The sequence below is a fragment of the Staurois parvus genome, unplaced genomic scaffold (genome assembly GCF_062004578.1).
Source record: "Staurois parvus isolate SC_StPar_1 unplaced genomic scaffold, SC_StPar_1.0 ptg000811l, whole genome shotgun sequence".
Taxonomy (NCBI): Eukaryota; Metazoa; Chordata; class Amphibia; order Anura; family Ranidae; genus Staurois; species Staurois parvus.
Genome location: NW_028318607.1, coordinates 397,298 through 420,000, shown reverse-complemented (window position 1 = coordinate 420,000; position 22,703 = coordinate 397,298). Strand labels below are relative to the sequence as shown.

The following is a 22,703-nucleotide window of genomic DNA, read 5'->3' as shown; positions in this document are numbered from 1 at the left end:
CTCCTCCTCTTCTTCCTCCTTCCTCCTCCTCCTCCTCCTCCTCCTCTTCTTCCTCCTTCCTCCTCCTCCTCCTCCTCCTCCTCCTCTTCTTCCTCCTTCCTCCTCCTCCTCCTCCTCCTCCTCCTCTTCTTCCTCCTTCCTCCTCCTCCTCCTCCTCCTCCTCCTCCTCCTCTCTCCTCCTCCTCCTCCTCCTCCTCTTCTTCCTCCTTCCTCCTCCTCCTCCTCCTCCTCCTCCTCCTCTTCTTCCTCCTTCCTCCTCCTCCTCCTCCTCCTCCTCTTCTTCCTCCTTCCTCCTCTTCTCTTTTTTTTTTTTTTATAGTTCTCCTTATTTTTCCCTGAATTAAAAAAGACCGCTTATTTATTGTATGATGTTAAAAACAATAACAAGATTGCTTGGACAGGCCGAAAGTGGAATTCCAGGCTATTGGAAATTATGCCTAAACCTGCTCCCCCTTCTAAATCGCATAACTACCCCATGAAAGAAAGATGCTTATACAGGTGTACGTCGGTTTACGAATTTAATGCATTCTCCAGGGAAAATTTGTTAACCGAAACACGGTTTCCCGTAGGAATGCATTGAAAACCAATTAATCCATTTCGGAGGTCAGAAAAAGGAAAAAAAAGTCGCTGTCACTATAGGTCAGTGCCGGTTTTTCAATGTAATACCTGGCTTTTTTTTTTCTTCACTATAGGTCAGAGATTTAGCTGTCACTTTCCCCTCCAGCTAAAAGAAAGAAAAATTTCCTTTTAGTTTATGTCCCCAAGTTAAAAGAAACAATGTTTCCTTTTAGTTTATTAAAAGAAACAAAGTTTCCTTTAGCTCTGGGGAAAGTGACAGCTAATTCTTTGAGCTATAGTGAAGAAAAAAAAAAAGCCAGCAAGTGCATTTCAAAATCGGCACCAACATACACCTTCGTATTGCGAAAAAAATGTGTAAACCGAGACATTATTTTCAATGGATTTTCATTCGTAAACCAAAAATTACGTTAACCGAGGCGTTCGTAAACCAAGGTACACCTTTACTTGCCTTTTCTCAGAACTCTCAGATCCAGTCTCGTGATTGGCTCCCAGCGGGGGTTTCATTTTCTACTCTCACCAGTAAGGGCTGATTCAAACAGTTTCGGTGAAAGATGTATTAATGCATAGTAAAATGTCTGTCACCACAAGGACTCACATTTCCTATGTGTCTCAATCACACTGACACAGCCTAGGGCTGCGCTAAAATGCAGCAATGCTGCATTTTATTGCAGCGCGCTGTACAGAATCACATGGCACTGTATGGCAGTGCAGCGCACGACGCTGCTGTACAGTGCCATTGATGAAGTGTACATTTTGTATACTTCAAATAAAGTTTGAAGTATACAATAAAAATAAAGGTGGGGGGGGGACATGTGATGCACTGAATGCACCACACTGCCCCCTACTGCAGCCAGGAACAGACAGCTGCTGGAACAGTAAAGTACTGCAGCAGCTCTGCGTTCCAATGTGAACTCCGCCTCAAGGGATATGAGGGACAGCTGACAAGGGATGCCCAATGGGTGATGTCAACGCCCAAGCATTGCAGCCATTGTCATTGATCTCTCCTGAAGCCGGCTGCTGGGGTGATTACGTGACCGGACTAAATCACCCTCAGAATACGTAGGTATATATACAGGCCATTTTTTGCTATTCTGCACTGCGCTACTTTACCTGCCAATTGCGCGGTCATGCAACACTGTACCCAAATTAAATGTTATATCCTTTTTTTCACACAAATAGAGCTTTCTTTTGGTGGTATTTGATCACCACTGTTTTTTTTATTATAAAAGACTGCAAATTTTGAAAAAGGAAAAAATATTTTTTACTTTCTACTATAAAACATATCCAATAAAAAAAATGTAAAAATCAAAGTTCTTCATAAATGTAGGTGTTCTGCTACATATTTTTGGTAGAAAATCCAAATAAGCGTAAATTAATTGTTTTTTGTGAAAGTTATAGCATCTACAATATATATATATATATATATATATATATATAATGAATTATTATTTTATTTTGTACTATCTGATGCTGTGTGGGAACTGACTCAATGACACTGACATCTCCAGTGGTCACTAATACAGTGGTACGTGCTAATAATATACACCAACACTACTAATGACACTGGCTGGGAAGCGGTTAACATCTAGGGGCAATCAAAGGGTTAACTGTGTGCCTAACAAGTGTAAAGTGTTTACTGTGAGCTTATTTTACTAAGAGATGTGCCGGTTTTTATTCCGATTTGCAGGGAAACAAAAAACGGCACATTGACGCTGTCAGGACAGAGCTTTGTGATATGTACAATGACAGAGCTCTCTCCTGTCATCTGATCGGCATGTTCCAGCCTTGAATTATTGACCGAGACCCGCTGATTGGCCTGTGCTGTAGCAAATCACAGAACGGCCAACGTGCGCACAAGCCCCCTACCCGGAAGAGCTGGATCACGTATTTGATACATGATACAGCCTGGAGTGGCCTTCCTGCAGCAGTATATCCGTTCATTGAAAACTACAAGCTGTCTACCACGGTTGCAGATGGTACTTGTAGTTCATTCACAGGAAATTGTGAATGAATGATACAGTTGGGGGGGGGGGGGGGGAGCCACACTATGCTTGAATTGTGACAGCAGGAGTAGGTCCCCCCATCTGCTGTCACACAGAGCATGGGCAGGTTCTGTACTGTAACAGGTTGCATCCTAAATATGTTACAAAGGTGAACTTATCCTTTAAGAAATCCTGTACTAAGAGGACCCTGTTAGCTGCTATTGCTGACCCCCTTCTGAAAATCCTGTTTGCCTGGCTGTTATGCTGCCCAGTGGTGTATATACTTCGTAAATCACAGAACTGCAAGCATACCAATAAGGAGTTGGGACATTTTCAACAGAAGGCCACCAATGGCAAAAGTCCCAGAAACAGTGATGATTTGTAAAAGACTATAGCAAGCAATCAAACAATAACTTTCTCCTTTTAGTCTTTGTCCGTTGTACTTCTGATTGGTTGCCATGGCTCTGTAACCTCCTGTGATATGTTTCTAAAGCAAGGTGATGTATGCTTATCATTATATCATGACATTTATTGTATAACTCTTGCAATGTCCTTCCAGCTACCAGGAAGAATTTTCTTTTGTCTTAATCGTGTGATTGATATTTATTATATGCATGCATTCGGTTTTTATGCATCATCTGCATTGCGTTTAAATAAATCCATGAAATTTGATGATTCATTGTAATACGTAAACTTGCGAGGTCACTCAAAGAACAAAGATGTACATTTCTTTCTTTTTCTGAAACTGTAAATCTGTTTGAAAAATGACAAATAAACATATTTAAGTTTTTTTTCCTTTTTTTTTCCCAAAGCGCATCCTTAACCACTTGCCCTCCAAAGGATTTACCCCCCCCCCCCCTTTCTGACCATGCCATTTTTTTGCAATATGGCGCTGCGTTGCGTTAACTGACAATGGCGCGGTCATGCAGCTCTGCACCCAAATAAAATGTATGTCCTTTTTTTTTTCCCCCACAAATAGAGCTTTTTTTCGGTGGTATTTGATCACCTCTGCGTTTTTTTTTTTTTGTTTTTTTTTTTTTTTTTTGCACTATAAACAAAAAAAGACCGACAATTTTGGAAAAAAAACAATATTTTTTTATTTTTTGCTATAAAACATCCAGTAAAAAAAATCAAATTTCATCATAAATTTAGACCAAAATGTATTCTACTCCATGTCTTTGCTTAAAAAAATCCAAATACGTGTAAATGAATTGAAAGTGAAAGTTATAGCGTCTTCAAATGGCGGTATATATTCTGGGATTTTTTTTTTTTTTTTATATATTCTAGTAATGGCGCCGACTAGCGACTTATAGTGGGACTGTGGCGGGCATTCTGACACTGGGGGGGAACTTACTAACTGCCACTGACATCCCAATGACACTAATACAGTGATCAGTGTAGAAAACTTGCTCATCAGAGTTGGACGCGGAGTTCCCCTTTTTTCTTTTATTAGAAGTATTCCTCAATCCTTCCTTCCCTACCCCCTCCCTTCCTGAGAGGCACAGGGACAGTGTGTATTTAAAGTTGCTGGCAGTCTAGAACAGCAGGGGGCCCAGAGCAACAAAGCCCCCCTATGAAGCCAGAGACTGGTTGTCCCTAAGCCTGTGAAAACTCACCCCTCCTAATCAAGATAAGATAGTTTTTCCCAGGACTTGAAAGAAGTTGAAACATCATAAAACCTACCAGCCAGGTGACAGAAGTTAAATGACATTCCTCAAGTCAGGCTTTTCCCCTATGTTTCATGTCATGGATTATGACAGATGTTGCTTCTAATTCCGAGTTCTCCCGACTGACCCCTCCCAAAACAGCGTATTGGCCAGTTACTAAGCGCCACCCCCCTTGCTGGGGAACTTTTAAAAAAACACAGGGCATATTGGCAAGTAACTTAATCCTTTAATTCCTTCCTATTATCTCTTTGCTGTGTTGTGGGTCTTTATATATATATATATATATATATATATATATATATATATATATATATATATATATACACAGTGGGGATCGAAAGTTTGGGCACCCCAGCTAAAAATTTGTATTAATGTGCATAAAGAAGCCAAGGAAAGATGGAAAAATCTCCAAAAGGCATCAAATTACAGATTAGACATTCTTATAATATGTCAACAAAAGTTAGATTTTATTTCCATCATTTACACTTTCAAAATAACAGAAAACCAAAAAATGACGTCTGCAAAAGTTTGGGCACCCTGCAGAGTTAATATCTTGTACTGCCCCCTTTGGCAAGTATCACAGCTTGTAAACGCTTTTTTAGCCAGCCAAGAGTCTTTCAATTCTTGTTTGAGGTATCTTTGCCCATTCTTCCTTACAAAAGTCTTCCAGTTCTTTGAGATTTCTGGGCTGTCTGTCACGCACGGCTCTTTTAAGGTCTATCCATAGATTTTCAATTATGTTGAGGTCAGGAGATTGTGAAGGCCATGACAAAACCTTCAGTTTACGCCTCTTGATGTAATCCCCCATGGATTTCGAGGTGTGTTTAGGATCATTATCCATTTGTAGAAGCCATCCTCTCTTTAACTTCAGCTTTTTCACAGATGGCATCAAGTTACCATCCAAAATTTGCTGAAATTTTATTGAATCCATTTTTCCTTCTACTCGTGAGATGTTCCCTGTGCCACTGGCTGCAACACAACCCCAAAGCATGATTGATCCAACCCCATGCTTAACAGTTGGACAGAGGTTCTTTTCATTAAATTCTGTGCCCCTTCTTCTCCAATCGTACCTTTGCTCATTCCGGCCAAAAAAGTTCAATTTTAACCTCATCGGTCCACAGAACTTGTTTCCAAAATGCATCAGGCTTGTCTACATGTTCATTTGCAAAGTTCAAACGATGATTTTTGTGGTGAGGATGTAGAAGAGGTTTTCTTCTGATGACTCTTCCATGAAGACCATATTTGTACAAGTATCTCTTTATAGTGGAATAGTGTACCACAACTCTAGTGTCTGCCAGATCTTTCTGGAGGGATCGTGCAGTCAAACGTGGGTTTTGAATTGTTTTTCTCACAATCCTGCGAGCTGTTCTGTCTGATATTTTTCTTGGTCTTCCAGATCTTGCTTTAACTTCCACTGTTCCTGATGACTGCCATTTCTTAATTACATTCCGAACAGAGGATATTGACATCTGAAAACGCTTTGCTATCTTCTTATAGCCTTCTCCAGCTTTGTGAGCGGCAACTATTTTCAGTTTCAGTTTTCTAGACAACTGCTTAGAAGAAGCCATGGTGCTGATTGTTGGGGCAAGGTCAGATGAGTCTGGGCATTTAAAACCTTTGAGATTGACATCACCTGGTCTTCCCAGACGATGATTGAGAACAATCCATGACACTGGCAGGTCTCAGCTTTGCAAAGGGGGCAGTGCATGCTATAAATTCTGCAGGGTGCCCAAACTTTTGCAGACGCCATTTTTTTATTTTCTGTTATTTTGAAAGTGTAAATGATGGAAATAAAATCTAACTTTTGTTGACATATTATAAGAATGTCTAATCTGTAATTTGATGCCTTTTGGAGATTTTTCCATCTTTCCTTGGCTTCTTTATGCACATTAATACAAATTTTTAGCTGGGGTGCCCAAACTTTCGATCCCCACTGTATATATATATATATATATATATATATATCTTAGTTACATGTCTTTGTAAATATTTTATTGCACCTGTTTGACTCTTTTAGTAATAAATTTCTCTTTCTGAAAGTGTTAAACTGTTTTTAAGTACTTACTTGCAATTCACGAATTCCTGCCCTTTGAAGAGACGCTACTGTGTTTGTTTAATCCTCTGCCCAATCGGCCTGCGGTGACCGTATTGGACAGGCGACTTTTCAATCATTATAGTTTATATTTGAGAACAGGAGTTTCCCAGTCTCCGACAAAAGTGGTGGTGGCAGTAGAGGGTTAGTTGCGTAATTAACCCGACCCAGTAACAAGCGCATTCAGGCTGTAGGCACCGATTGTAGCCCATTAGCTGGACAATCGCTGTGCAGCTGGGTGTGGCCTTGTTACGCGCGTCACACCACGGTTTTAGATCGGCTGGTCTTTTGGTCATGAGTTTGGTGAGAAGGTATGGGGTCTGACGCCGTGGGCGTGATGTATTATTGTTGGTCGCAGTCGTGCGATTGTCGCATGTTGGTGGCGGCGATCGTGACAATCAGTGCTAATAAAAAGCACTAACACTGCACTAAAGGCACTGGACAGGAAGGGGTTAACATCTGGTGCAATTAAAAGGTTAACTGTGTGCTGTTTTACTAGGGAAACCTGTTGCAGAGCAATACAAAGGAGCATGTTGGTGCTGACAGGGGAGAGATCTGTGTTGTTTACATACATACTTCTCCCGTCACTGTTCCTCCGCGATCGCTGGGTGCTGGCAAGGAATCTCTGGCGGGACCTGGTGATAGACAGCTGTAGCAACCAATGGCGGTGGGGGAAGGAGGGGGCATGCACTCTCTACCTGGAAATACAAAATCACGTGTGTGTGTGATTTTGCACAGCCCTGCCGCCCTGTAGCAGTAGTTCTGCTGTAGGGCAGCAAGGAACCGGTTAAAGCATATTTATGGTCAGAATGTAAAAGAATCTGTTTTCCACATTGTATTTTTAATTATTTTTAGCATACTCCTTTTTGATCTGAACAATCTTGCAGTTTGTAAACATACTTTGTGATGATCCTCACACCTTTTTTGCCCTGAGCTCTGTGACATGTAGTCATTATGCCCTGTGAGCAGGCACTGCTGTGTCACACATTCACAGAGCCCGCCTTCTGAACTAGAGGTAACAAGAGGAGGAGTTTTAGGGGGTGGAGTCCGAAGATATGCTGGTAGGTTCCTATCTAAATTCGTCCTACTATGTATGAATGTGAGTTGGGGACCTTCGATTGTACACTCCTTGAGGATTAGAGACTGATGTCAATGTAATACACGCACACAGAATAATGTATAAGAAGTAGTAAAGAGCGCCTTAGTAAAAACCAACAAGCTGCTATGCACAAGATAGATACCAATGACCTACGGAATAGACAATATATATGGAAGGTGCAGCGCTTATAAACAAAATCTATGAAAAAGTCCCTGATGGATCAAGAAACCTAAGGATATGGGGTAGTCCCGTAAAACACAAGTAAATATAATTGGTAGAGGTGACTTTGATATCCGTGTTGAAGTGGTAATGAAATGCGCACTCACCGGACGTGCATATTATATGCGCCTTATGTGTAATAATCCTGCTGCCAGGTGATGGGTGGTGTTCCCTCTATCGGATTCTAGGTGAGTATTCCTTCTCCTCAGGAGGTCCCCCTATATGGTCCTAGAGGATGTTGTCACTCCAAATGGCCAGGGTGGTATGTGGTGATCCGTTCCTGGAGTGGGTCTGTGGACTAGAGCACTCCCCTAGTACCGCTCCCTGGGACACACACACACACACACACACACACTTACTTTTTCAGGTATTTAGCAAAACATATTCCAGCTATAGTTATATAATGGATATGGACTGAAAGTGTGCACTCTCGGGTTTAATTTGAGGGTATGTACATCCAAATTGGAGGAAGGGTTTAGGAATTACAGCTCTTAAGAGTAGCCATCCCCCCTTTTTCAAGGGACCAAAAGTAATTGGATAATTGAATCAAAAGCTGTTTCATGGCCAGGTGTGGGCTACTCCTTTGTTATTTCTTCATCAATTAAGCAGGTAAAAGGTCTGGAGTTGATTCTAAGTGTGGTATTTGCATTTGGAATCTATTGCTGTGAACCTACATCATGCGTTCAAAGGAGATGTCCATGCAAGTGAAACAGGCCATTGTAAGACTTCAAAAATGAAACAAATCCATCAGAGAGATCGCAGCAACATCAGGAGTGACCAGATCAACAGTTGAGTATATTCTGAGGAAAGAAGAACGCGCTGGTGAGCTCAGCAACATAAAAAGACATGGACGTCCATGGAGGACAACAGTCCTGGATGATCGCAGGATCTCTCTATGGTAAAGACAAACCCATTCAGAACATCCAGACAAGTGAAGGACACTCTCTAGGAGGAGGGCGTATCATTGTCAAACAAAGCAATAAATATCAAGACAGCGCTCTTAAGAAAGCTCTCTTGATATTTATTGCTTTGGTTGGTTGTCCTGTTTGGGTTGATAGCGGCTCTCCTTAAACATATATTTATATTTTTTCGAGTTCCAGTGACACTGTTCTTATCTGTTAATCATTCACGAGAGCAAATACAGAGGATTCACCACAAGGTGCAAATCATTCATAAGCCTGAAGAATAGAAAAGCCAGATTAGACTTTGCCAAAAAACATCTAAAAAAGCCGGACCAGTTCTGGAAAAGCATTCTTTGGACGGATGAAACTAAATTTAATCTGTACCAGAATGAAGGGAAGAAAAAGGTGTGGAGAAGACTTGGAACAGCTCATGATCCTGTAAATTCTAAATTCCAAATTCTGAGCTTTGAATTCCAACTTCCGATTTCTGAATTGCGAATTCTAATTTCCGAGCTCCAAATTCTAAGTTTTGAATTCTGACTTCCAAGTTCCAATTTCCAAAGTGATTTACGGATTCCAAATAAATTCTGAGTTCCAAATTCCAAAAGGGATTTACGGATTCCAAACTCCGAGTTCCAAAATCAGAGCTCTGCATTCCAAATTCCGAAGTCTGGATTCTAGATTCCAAATTTTGAGTTCTAAGTTCCAAATTCTGAATTCCAAATGATAATTTCTGAATGTCAAATGCTGAGTTTTGAATACAAAATTCTGAATGCCAGATTTCAAGTTCCAAATCCCAAATGCCGAGTTCTGATTTCCAAACTCCAGATTCTGAGTTCTGATTTCTAAAATCCAAGTTCTAGATTCCAAATTCTGAGTTTGGAATTCTGAGTTCTGAATTCTAAATTTTGGAGTTCTGAATTCCAAATTTCGGAGTTCTGAATTCCAACTTACAAATTCCAAGTTTTGCATTTCATGTTCCAAATTTGAAAATTCTGAATTTCATATTCTGACTTCCAAATTACGAGTTCTGCATTCCAAGTCCTGAATTCCAAATTTTACATTCTAAATTCAAAATTCAGAGTTTTGAGTTCCAAATTTTGCATTCTGAATTCCAAATTCCTAGTTCTGAATTAAAACATTTTGTTTATAGCAAGGGAGGTTAATAATCTGTCAGGTTTATATTTGCTATCTGTGTCTCATTTGGAAGATTTCTTGGGCTTTAGTCTGACTCCCTAGGATAAATAGAGAGGGTGAATATCCCTCAGGGGGACGCAGACAGCAATACAATCCAGTTCTAATCTTTCTCCACTCTTTCCCAAATTAAAAAGAGCGGGCTTTGCCTTTGGTCAGCGGACATATTCGCCTGACAAGCACAGGACACTGTGAATATCATTGATAAGCAGTGAGTGGGGACTGGTCAGGACCAGTCAATCCTGTAAGGTGGTCCCGGCTCCGCCCACTTCCCCAGCGTCGTCAGGCAACCAGGACGCCGGAGATCTTTGCACGCGCCTCGCGCCACACCCCCTTCCCCACACCAACCAGCCTGTCCAACGGGGCACTGGGCGGGGCGTCGACGTCAGCGCCTGTTGATTGCTGTAGGGAAAAAAAAGTTTGTGGAGCTCCGGTCACGTGATGCGGGGTGCGCGTCCCCGCCGTATCCGGGAGGGGAGCTGTGAACGAGTGCGCGTTCTGGCTGGTTGGCCGGTTCCCCGGTGTGACCGGTAGAGGGAGCCGGCGGTGGGTGTAGGAGTGGTGGAGGGAGTATGTCGCCGTAGAGAGGAGACTATGAGGGGACGCGCCGTGTAGCGGAGCCCGGGGAGGAGGGGATGTTATCCAGGAAGAAGACCAAGAAAGAAGTTTCCAAACCGTCCGAGGTGCAGGGCAAGTATGTGAAGAAGGAGACCTCCCCGCTACTGCGGAGTAAGTACCGGACGGGGGGAGGGGAGACCGGGGCTGAGGCGGGGGAGGGGCCGGTGATAGGGGTTAGAAGGGGCTACAGATCTGGGCGGGGCTGAGCAGAGGTGAGTGTAGTCACTGGAGGTAACAACAAGGGGGGAGGGGTCAGCACAGCGGGCCGGGGGTCATAGTGGGGTCACTGGGGTAATAAGAGTCAGAACGGGGTCACTGTGCTCACTGAGAGTGGGAGCGGGATCACTGGGAGCTGGTGCGGGATCACTGGGAGCTGGTGCGGGATCACTGGGGTCGCCAAAAGCTGGAGTGGGATCACTGGGGTTGCTGAGAGTCGGAGCGGGTTCACTGGGAGCTGGTGTGGGATCAGTGGGGTCGCCGAGAGTCGGAGTGGGATCAGTGGTGTCGCCTCGAGTCGGACCGGAATCTCTGGGGTCGCCGAGAGCTGGAGCGGGATCTCTGGGGTCGCTGAGAGCTGGAGCGGGATCTCTGGGGTCACCGAGAGTTGGAGTGGGATCTCTGGGGTCACCTCGAGTCGGATCGGGATCAGTGGGGTCACCTCGAGTCGGATCGGGATCAGTGGGGTCGCCGCGAGTCGGAGCGGGATCAGTGGGGTCGCCGCGAGTCGGAGCGGGATCAGTGGGGTCGCCGCGAGTCGGAGCGGGATCAGTGGGGTCGCCGCGAGTCGGAGCGGGATCTCTGGGGTCGCCAAGAGTCGGAGCGGGATCTCTGGGGTCGCCGAGAGTCGGAGCGGGATCTCTGGGGTCGCCGAGAGTCGGAGCGGGATCAGTGGGTCACCGAGAGTTGGAGCGGGATCTCTGGGGTCCCCTCGAGTCGGATCGGGATCAGTGGGGTCCCCTCGAGTCGGAGCGGGATCAGTGGGGTCGCCGCGAGTCGGAGCGGGATCTCTGGGGTCGCCGCGAGTCGGAGCGGGATCAGTGGGGTCGCCGCGAGTCGGAGCGGGATCAGTGGGGTCGCCGCGAGTCGGAGCGGGATCAGTGGGGTCGCCGCGAGTCGGAGCGGGATCTCTGGGGTCGCCGAGAGTCGGAGCGGGATCTCTGGGGTCGCCGAGAGTCGGATCAGTGGGTCACCGAGAGTTGGAGCGGGATCTCTGGGGTCCCCTCGAGTCGGAGCGGGATCAGTGGGGTCCCCTCGAGTCGGAGCGGGATCAGTGGGGTCGCCGCGAGTCAGAGCGGGATCTCTGGGGTCGCCGCGAGTCGGAGCAGGATCAGTGGGTCGCCGAGAGTTGGAGCTGGAGCACTGGGTCGTCGAGAGTCAGAGCGGGATCAGTGGGGTTGTAGCGGGATCAGTGGGGTAGCCATGAGTCGGAGCAGGATCTCTGGGGTCGGAGCGGGATCAGTGGGGTCGCCAAGAGTCGTAGCGGGATCAGTGGAGTCGTAGCGGGATCAGTGGAGTCGTAGCGGGATCAGTGGAGTCGTAGCGGGATCAGTGGGGTAGCCGTGAGTCGGAGCGGGATCAGTGGAGTCGTAGCGGGATCAGTGGGGTAGCCATGAGTCGGAGCAGGATCTCTGGGGTCGCCGAGAGTTGGAGCTGGAGCACTGGGTCGTCGAGAGTCAGAGCGGGATCAGTGGGGTAGCCATGAGTCGGAGCAGGATCTCTGGGGTTGCCGCGAGGCGGAGCGGGATCAGTGGGTCGTCGAGAGTTGGAATGTGATCACTGGGGTTACTGAGAGTAGGGATAGGGTCTCTGCAGTCGCTGAGGCTCATAGCGGGGTCTCTAGAGTTACTGAGTTGGAGCGGGGTCTCTTGGGTCAATGAGTCGAAGCAGGGTCACTGGGGTTGCAGAGAGTCAGAGCAGGATGTCTGGGGTCACATAGAGTCTCGGCAGGGGTTCGCTGAGAGTCAGGATGGGGTCTCTGGTCACAGAGTTGAGCGGGGTCTTTGGGATTGCTATGAGTCAGGGCAGTTGCTGAAATTCATAGCAGGGTTGCTGAGAGTTGGAGCTATAGGGCACTAGGGTCTCTGCAGTTGCTGATGTTCTTAGCGGGGTCTCTGGCATCTGAGAGTCGGAGCAGGGTCTCTGGGGTTGCTGAGTGTCAGACAGGGTCACTGGGGTCTGAATTTTATAAAATCAGTGCTTGGAAAAATTCCCCCCCCCCCCCAAAAAAAAAACAACAAAAAAACAAGGCCATCGCCAAACCTCCCGTACCTAGAAAAACCCCATTACCCCAAATAGGTCCCCAAACTTGGACAATATATTCCCGGCACTTGGAGACTCCGTTCCCTAACAGCTAAAAATTGTTCGAGTCGATATACAAAAACCTTCCAGCTGTCTTGTCTTCTTTGTGAATCTCTGCATGGAAGACAACTTGAAGGTTTTTTCTTTACTGACTCGGACAATTTGTAGCTGTTGGGGGTCGGGGTCTCCAAGTGCTGGGAGTATATTGTCTAAATGTAGGGTCTCTGGTTTTGCTGACAGTTGGAGTGGGGTCATTGTGTTCACTAGGAGTCAGAGCGGGGTTTCTCAGGTTACTGATGATCAGAACGGGGTCACTGGCAGTTGGAGGGGAATCTCTAGGAGTTTGAAGAGAGTGTTTACATTTAGTCAGAGTTGGGTCTGTGGGTTACTGATAGTTGGAGCGGGGTCTATGGGGTCATTGGAAATTGGAGTGGAGTCACTGAGACTTGAAACGGGGTCGTGAAGTGTCAGAGCAGGGTCTATTGGGTCACTGGGAGTCAAAGCAGGGTCTTTGGTTTCTTTGAGTTCACTGAGAGTCTGATTGGGGTAACTGGGAGTTGTAGTGGAGTCTATGGGGTTGCAGGGAGTCATCGCTTGTTCACTGGGATTCAAGTATGTTCACCTGGAGTTGGAGCTGGGTCTCTGGGATGACTGAGAGTCAGTAAAGGAGTCACTGAGAGTCAGTAATGGGGTCACGGAGAGTCAGCGAAGGGGTTTCTAGGGTCATGAAGAGTCAGCGAAGGGGTTTCCCTGGGTTCATTTATTTAGAACAGATGAGTTATAAAATCACTAAGCGTGAAAGCCAGACTGGGGGATCTATAGGGTCACTCAGTACCCGGGTCAGTTTTTTGCTCATGCTGAGAATCTGAACAGGGGATCTATAGTGTCACTAAGTATCTTGAATCATTCCTGTAGGGTCACAGAGTCAGAATGAGAGCTCTACAAGTATGCAATCACTTTGTCAAATCAAGATCTATGGAATAATTTAAAAAGTCGATCTCTGCCATCGCTGAGAGTCAGAGTAGGGCATCTTCAATGCAAAAGCGTCAGTTTTGGAGTGTCTATACCAGTGCCTCCAGGGTCACAGAAAGTCGGATAAAGGATGTTTTGGGTGGGAATATCTGAGCGTTATGCAGAATGAGTCAGGACAGATGAAGGTTCAGATCCCCCAACACAGACCTTGGGGCTAGCTGAGAACCAGAGATCTCTAGGGGGCCCAGATCCTTGTCTGTGGGTCTCCAATACCAGCGCAGAGCCTAGTCTGGAGGTCTCCAATACCGGCGCGTAGCCTAGTCTGGGGGTCCCCAATACCGGCGCGTAGCCTGGTCTGGGGTCTCCAGTACATAGGAAAATCATTTCAGGAGGTCTGTGGTTATTGAATCATTAGCATGTCTCCTCCAAAGTGTGGGGGGTAAGGGGCTCTTGAGGCTGACTGAGAGGGGCCTCAGAATCATTGAGATTCCATTCTTCACTGGGTTGGAGGGCCAGTTGAAGTATCTCTGGGGTGAAGTCAGATCAGAAGTCTTCAGGGTCACTGAGAATTAAGCATGTGTGAGGGAGTTGTTGGACATGTAGTTCAGCCTGTAAGGACTGATATGAATTACTGTCACCTGACATCTTTGAATATCTTGACATCACTCCACTCCAAAATGTTTGAGTCAACTCGGAGGACACCATGGTGGAAGAGTCAGTTCTGGGGTCTTTAGTATGGTCAGTCCGATCGTTGGCCTTATATTAGTGGTCTGAAGGTTGGGTTCTATCTATGCAGGGTCTAAGGCAGGGGTGCTCAACCTGTGGCCCTCTGATATGGCCCACGACTTCAAACCAGGAAGGAGCATGGCTAAGGTTGGCAACCCGTTGATCGCAATCTGGGCTTGTACCCCTGCAGGTTAGGGGTACTGGCCTTGGTTTGGAGACATTTCCAATGGGACACACAAGTAAAGAAAAAATAATGGCATTGAAGCTGAAGTTTGTGTATGGCTATTTTTGCATCCTACATCGGTTCAACTTGGACCCATGGTAAGGCCATACAGAATTCACTTTTTATTTAATTCAACTCGCTGGTTGAACGAAAAAAAAGAAAATTAACCTATTCCCCCATCCACACATTGGAGGTGGATGAGGGAATCTTTCCCACTGAGGTATTGTATTTTGCTGGCGGGGAGCTTTCCCTGCTGGCAGAATACAATGATCAGTGTTGCTGGCTATAGCCAATGGCACTGATTGTTGGGGAAAAACCAGACAAGCTGGATGTACACGAGTTAATCAAAAGATCAACTGTACAATCAGCTAGCCCATACAAAGGATCGAAAATCAACAGGTCTCTGATGAACCAGACAGATTTTGATCCACATGTGGCCAGCTTAAATGTTCATACACCATACCTAGCAGTCCCCATGAAAGTTAGAGATCACATTACTAGGCACCGCTAATACAGTGGTCCCTGCTAGCTTCAAGGTCCCATGCGAAGCACGTCAGCTTGGTCGGCTTTGGAACCAATCAGAGAACACATTGCATTTTCACAATGAAAATATTTCTCTGATTGGAAAAAGGAGAGGTTGTGATGGCATCGTCCTGCCTCTTACCCTCATCCAGTCAGAGAACACTTTGCATTCATTGGGGAAAAGTGGAGGTGTTCTTTGGCATTTCGCACAGAATCCGGAAGCTAGTGGCAACCACTGGAGTAGTGGTGTCTACTACAAGGATTTCCAGCTTCCACTGGAATCCCTCGGGTATGGCACCTTCATGCATTGGTCCAAGCTGGCCCAGTGGACCTATGTGAAAAATATTTATTATGACTTTGGTCGTTGGGTTCAGGTCAGAATCTTCAGTTTAGAGGTCTTCAGGACAAAAATTTCAGTTGAGGAGTCAATGACTGGAAAGGGGCATCCTATGAAGGTTCTTCAAGTCAAGGGAAATAGTCCCTGTGCCTCTAATAGCAGGAAGGTCTTATCAGTGGTTTCTATGGTTGCTGTGTGGTTGAAGCAGAGCCAAATCAGGTCTCTGGAATGAAAGTGAATTCTTATCAGAGCTTTGCAGGGTGATGGAGAGAGAGAAATCACATGCTGCAAACGCGTAGTCTGAAGTGATACGGTGGAGGGTGTCCTGTTTTCCCCCTTCAGTCTTTTATAATGTACATGAATCATCGCTGCATTTACGATAAAATCAGCGTTTCGGAGAGTAGAATTGCTGACTTGTTTAGTTCAGGCACTGACTTGTCAAAAGCAACAACTAACACCCCAACCGTGTTCAGTCTTTAGCTGGCCATAGAAGTAGAATTTTTTTTTTTGAAATTTTTATTTATTTTTTTAGTAACATTTGTTCTAACTTCTGTTTGTTAGTAGGGACAAATCGATGTTTGTATTTAACTTCAGCGATGAGAAAATTGGAAGGAGTAGGATGGAAATTTTTTCTCAAATGAATTTCTAACAGTGAATGTGGATTTTTGTTCAGGAATGGAGATTGGTTTTAAATCAAATATGAAAACATAATCTCATATTTTCCGGCAAATAAGACGACTTTTTACCCCTTGAAAATCTTCTCAAAAGTCGGGGGTCGTCTTATACGCCGGTATACGGCATGCTGACACTTTTTAGGGGTCCAACGGAAGGCTTCCAACGGAAGGGACACTGAATACAGGGGTGGGCAGGGGCTGCTGTCTCTTACCTGGCTCCGGTACCACGACGATCCAGTCCAGGAAGCGCGGCCGCTCCTTCATTCAGTTTGGCCACTGGATGTTCGCGCGGCTGCTCGGCTCTGCCTCCTCACCGGTGATTGGCCGCCAGAACTGTAGCTCAGGAAAGGCACACAGGCGGCCAATCACCGGCGAGGAGGCTGAGCCGAGCGGCCCCGCGAAAATCGAGTGAAGGAGCGGCCGGTAAGTGTGCCGTACAGAGGTGCTGCTGCAACCACATATGCTGGCTGCAGCAGCACCATACTGCAACAGGGGTCAGCAACTGTCATTGGTGTCAGTGGGAGGAATAGTGCTCCATCATTGGTGTCACTGATACCAATGATGGGGCATTATTCTTCCCACTGACACCAACGATGGGGCACTTTTTCTCCCCCCCACTGACACCAACGATGGGGCACTATTCCTCCCCCCACTGACACCAACGATGGGGCACTATTCCTCCCCCCACTGACACCAACGATGGGGCACTATTCCTCCCCCCACTGACACCAACGATGGGGCACTATTCCTCCCCCCACTGACACCAACGATGGGGCACAATTCCTCCCCCCACTGACACCAACGATGGGGCACAATTCCTCCCCCCACTGACACCAACGATGGGGCACAATTCCTCCCCCCACTGACACCAACGATGGGGCACAATTCCTCCCCCCACTGACACCAACGATGGGGCACAATTCCTCCCCCCACTGACACCAACGATGGGGCACAATTCCTCCCCCCACTGACACCAACGATGGGGCACAATTCCTCCCCCCACTGACACCAACGATGGGGCACAATTCCTCCCCCCACTGACACCAACGATGGGGCACAATTCCTCCCCCCACTGACACCAACGATGGGGCACAATTCCTCCCCCCACTGACACCAACGATGGGGCACAATTCCTCCCCCCACTGACACCAACGATGGGGCACAATTCCTCCCCCCACTGACACCAACGATGGGGCACAATTCCTCCCCCCACTGACACCAACGATGGGGCACAATTCCTCCCCCCACTGACACCAACGATGGGGCACAATTCCTCCCCCCACTGACACCAACGATGGGGCACAATTCCTCCCCCCACTGACACCAACGATGGGGCACAATTCCTCCCCCCACTGACACCAACGATGGGGCACAATTCCTCCCCCCACTGACACCAACGATGGGGCACAATTCCTCCCCCCACTGACACCAACGATGGGGCACAATTCCTCCCCCCACTGACACCAACGATGGGGCACAATTCCTCCCCCCACTGACACCAACGATGGGGCACAATTCCTCCCCCCACTGACACCAACGATGGGGCACAATTCCTCCCCCCACTGACACCAACGATGGGGCACAATTCCTCCCCCCACTGACACCAACGATGGGGCACAATTCCTCCCCCCACTGACACCAACGATGGGGCACAATTCCTCCCCCCACTGACACCAACGATGGGGCACAATTCCTCCCCCCACTGACACCAACGATGGGGCACAATTCCTCCCCCCACTGACACCAACGATGGGGCACAATTCCTCCCCCCACTGACACCAACGATGGGGCACAATTCCTCCCCCCACTGACACCAACGATGGGGCACAATTCCTCCCCCCACTGACACCAACGATGGGGCACAATTCCTCCCCCCACTGACACCAACGATGGGGCACAATTCCTCCCCCCACTGACACCAACGATGGGGCACAATTCCTCCCCCCACTGACACCAACGATGGGGCACAATTCCTCCCCCCACTGACACCAACGATGGGGCACAATTCCTCCCCCCACTGACACCAACGATGGGGCACAATTCCTCCCCCCACTGACACCAACGATGGGGCACAATTCCTCCCCCCACTGACACCAACGATGGGGCACAATTCCTCCCCCCACTGACACCAACGATGGGGCACAATTCCTCCCCCCACTGACACCAACGATGGGGCACAATTCCTCCCCCCACTGACACCAACGATGGGGCACAATTCCTCCCCCCACTGACACCAACGATGGGGCACTATTCCACCCCCCACTGACACCAACGATGGGGCACTATTCCACCCCCCACTGACACCAACGTTGGGGCACTATTCCTCCCACTGACACCAACGATGGGGCACTATTCCTCCCACTGATACCAACGATGGGGCACTATTCCTCCCACTGATACCAACGATGGGGCACTATTCCTCCCACTGATACCAAAGATGGGGCACTATTCCCCCCACTGACACCAATGATGGGGCACGATTCTTCCCACTGACACCAAAGATGGGGCACTATTCCCCCCACTGACACCAATGATGGGGCACTATTCCTCCCACTGACACCAATGATGGTGCACTATTCCTCCCACTGATACCAATGATGGGGCACTATTCCTCCCACTGACACCAATGATGGGGCACTATTCCTCCCACTGACACCAATGATGGGGCATTATTCCTCCCACTGAAGTGGAACTTTAGTCAGAAAATGAAGTCCTGCTGGATCACGTCAGGCTGGCCCCTTTTGCAGGTATAGCTATGTAAAACCTTTTAAAATAAGCACCTACTGTATACTATTTAAAATCCAGTATTACACTGGTTTATCCTGCTCTGCACATGCTCGGTTGCTCTTTATTTTTAGGCACTGTGCTGGATTTGTAGAGGCCGATCTGCTGACAGTATAAGGGCTCATGTACACTGCAGCTGATAAACTCACATTTAGGAGCTGTTCAGCATCTTTTTCAGCAGCCCCTGAACTCTCCCTAATGTTTTCCTATGTGTCCGTGTACACATCTTCCTTTACAGGCATTTGAGTTTACAGTCGTTTTTTTGAACGCAGAAAACTTGCGTTCAGCAGTCGATTTTATCAGCGTTTCAAACGCGGCAAATTGCGTTTACAAGTGTTTGTGTTTGAAAAATTTTTTTTAACTCTTCCAGTTCTCTATGCTGTCCAGAGCCTTTTTTTAATCATGAAAAATGCATGCAAAGCGTTTTCAAGGTGCTCAGATGGACAAAACACTGAACACAGGATGTTCCTACCAAGCTTGTCACACATTGTAATGATCATTTCACACCTCTCCCAACCTTGGAAGCAAAAGATATGTTAATGATCACTTCACACCTCAGACTTCTCCCACCCTTGGAAACAAAAGATATGTTAATGACCATTCACACCTCAAATTCCTCATGAAGACCCCCTGCCAGGTGACCTTAATGACTCCCTCCACCAGACACCTTTCCCACCCCTGGAAACAAAAAAAATGTTAATGAGCAACTCACACCTAAGCTAATCGCTAATCTTAACACATACTTCTGTCTCTGCTTCTACTCTCTGTATTTCTCTGAAACAGTCTGAAATAGTTAAAAAAATTACCACTTTTCAGTGCATTCTGGGCATTTGGGATGTTCTCCTGTGCTTATCTTTAAAAAACGCTTCTAAACGCAAACACTCATAAACGTGTTATGCAAACGCGGCTAAACAGACATTTTTTAACCTACGTTTTCCAGCAGTCAGTTTCCATCGTTCAGAATTGTCCCGTGTACATGGAGCTTAAGGGTTGGATCGCAACAGATGTAGTCCAGTGCATTTTTTTTTCATCAAAAATGCATGCACAGTATTCTCCATGTATTCCAATGCCCCTAGTTCACAACATTGCAATCTTCTGGTGCAGAAAAAAAATGTAGAACGTGCTGCATTTTTTCTGCAGAGAACTGTACTGGAAAACAGCAATACACATCGAAAACACACCGGAAGTGTGGTGTGAACTGTAAGCAAAAATGCACCTGGAATGCATCCACATTTTTGTGGTGGGAACTGGCCCTTTACCCCCAGTTCACATATCCGCGTTCCTGTGGTGCACGCTTTGCGCAGTCATGAGAGCCCATTCATTTGAATGGACTCTCGTGCCCGTGACACTCAGGGAAGAAGTCCCTGCACTTCTTCTGAAAACGCAGCCCGCATGGGAGCCTCGGCTCCCAGTACGGTTGCGATTTACCGGTGCGGGCGCGTGCCATTAGAAATAATGGCACCCGCCCGCGGGTCCGCATTCCTCTGTGCGGGGGGTGAGGTTGCATGGATTTTTGTGCGGATCTGCAGCGGCACCACCCGCACAGATGTGAGCCTAGCCTAAAGCGGAATTGAAAACATTAAACTTTTTTGTAGTTTTAGTAAAAAAAAAAAAAATGTTCTATTTACCTGCTCTGCACAGTGGTGTTGCATAGAACAGCCCGGATCCTCCTCTTCTAGGGTCCCCTGCCTGCACTCCAGGCTCCTTCTCTTTTGCAGTTGCCCCCTGGAAGCCGCGTTTCAAGGGGGCACCCGTGCAGACTCGCTCCCGAGTCATCCTGTCTGCGTCCAATGAGAATTTATTAATGCATAGAATGCATTAAGGTGAAAAACCTTAACATGGAACTGTACTGGCCTCTGATCCCGCAATGCGCTGTCACGGAGCTCTCCACCCAACCACTGACATCTTCAGGTGGCCGGCTCTCCGGGTCCCAAACGCAGGCTGCTGTCATTGGCCGGGCAGGGGTGATGTTATGAGTTCTGTCAAATTCAGCATTGCCGGATTTTTTTTAATTTATTCCACTCCAAGGCTTTAGAACCACCTTAAACCCTCCTATCCTTTACCCTGGTTCACATATATGCAGCCATGCGGGCCGTGTTTTGCACGAGAGCCCATTCATTTGAATGGACTCCATTGACCTTGACACACAGGGAAAGAAGTCCCTGCACTTCTTTGGAAAACGCAGCCCATGTGGGAACCTCGATACGGTTGCGTTTTCCAGTGGGGGCCCCGTGCCATTAGACGTAATGGCACCCACCTGCGGGTCCGCAATTCTCTGTGCAGGTGGTGCAGCTGCACGGATTTGCGTGCAGATCCACAGCGGCACCACCCGCACAGATGTGAACCTAGGGTCACTGCCAAGGAAGCTGCTTCAGTTTGATCTGCAACTGCCATGGTGCTGTACATGAGATCAGTTTTGACACCAGCCATTTGATGGTTGACAATTTGGTTGAGGACACAAGCAAACATGACAGCAATCCCGGCATTCCAGAAATGAAACCGTTAAATCGTTTGTGCAGAGACGTCAGTTTTTCTGCATTTGTTCTGCATGGGCACTGTGCAATCAGAGGGTTAATTGTGTGCCTAACAAGTTTAATGTGTGCTGCTTCTACTAAAAGATGCGACTGTTTTAATCTCCCTGCTTTGCAGGGAGAAAAAACCGCCACATCTCTGCTCCATGTACAGAGCCCTGTGTTGCTTAGTAAACACAGGGTTTAGTCCTGTTTTTCGCTAAGCCGATCAGCAGGTCCTGAGCTATAAATCATAAACTGGCTGGGACCTGCTGATTGACTGGTGCTGTGCTGAAGGACAGCACAGATGGGGTGGTGGGTGCGCACCCCCCTACCTGGAAATGCTGGATCACATACATTATGTGATCCAGGGCAGAGCGGCTGCCCCGCCGTAGTCTATAAACATAGGGCGATTCACAAGTGGTTAAAAAGCATTTTAATTCCCCTGGCGGTATTCCCGAGTGTAGCTCGGGGTAAAGTTTCAGCACCACAAGGGGCAACCCCCCCGAGCTACACTCTGGAATACACTGCAGCGTTGCTCCGGGATCTTCTTCTTCACTAATCTTGTCCTGCATTCCCGCGATGTCCCTCCTGCAGTGTCCCCTGTAATGTCCTCCGGCCGATGCCGGCATCTGTCTTCCGGGTTCCGTTCCCTGCGACGTTGGGACGTACGGGGGATGGAACTGGCGGGAAATTTAAAAATGTGAAAAAGTGACATTTACTAAATGCACTAAAATCACATAGTATAACATTCCTGTATCAAACCATTTCACATACATTTTGTCCCGAGTGCTTTGTCCGGCGCCCTGCCTACATTTTTACTGTTCTTTCTGCCTGGAAACTGAGAAACGTCCATGGCGTCCAAAAAGCGTCCCTTTAGGTCAAAATCGGTTTTAGACCGGCTAGAGAACAGCGATAGTAAATTAGAACCACTTGCAGAATTGGGTGATAATGATTCGTGGGGGAAATTCCTCATCAGACACTGAAAACGATTCTGCGACTGAGCTCAGTGATGTGCGAATTTGCCTCTGTATTTCAAATTTCAGTGTTTTTTGGTTTGATTATATTATTGAATTAAATTTATTATTATTATATTATTATTTTTTATGATTATTTATTAAATTAGTATTTATGATTTCGTGTTTCAAATTTTATCATACCCGGGATGTTTACTAGACTCTTGTTCGGACAGATTTCAGTGAGTTATTCCTAAAAATTACAATAAAAAAAATACATATTTTCATGCAAAAAAATGTACCGCTTTGAGCACAGAAATACGGACATAATCAGACCGCTTGGGAGGTT

The 22,703-nt window shown here is 46.9% G+C and overlaps 1 protein-coding gene across 2 annotated transcripts in view; it reads left to right on the top strand.

Moving 5' to 3' along the window:
- Window positions 1-10,181: 10,181 nt before the first annotated feature.
- Window positions 10,182-22,703, top strand: part of SAV1 (salvador family WW domain containing protein 1) — a 52,674-nt gene continuing 40,152 nt past the window's right edge. The window contains exon 1 of one of the 2 annotated variants that reach the window (XM_089654860.1): window positions 10,182-10,463. In XM_089654860.1, coding sequence (XP_089510986.1) covers window positions 10,370-10,463 — 94 coding nt within the window. In that variant the 5' untranslated portion in view covers window positions 10,182-10,369. The remainder of the gene's footprint in view (window positions 10,464-22,703) is intronic. The other variant, XM_089654859.1, reaches the window with a different exon arrangement.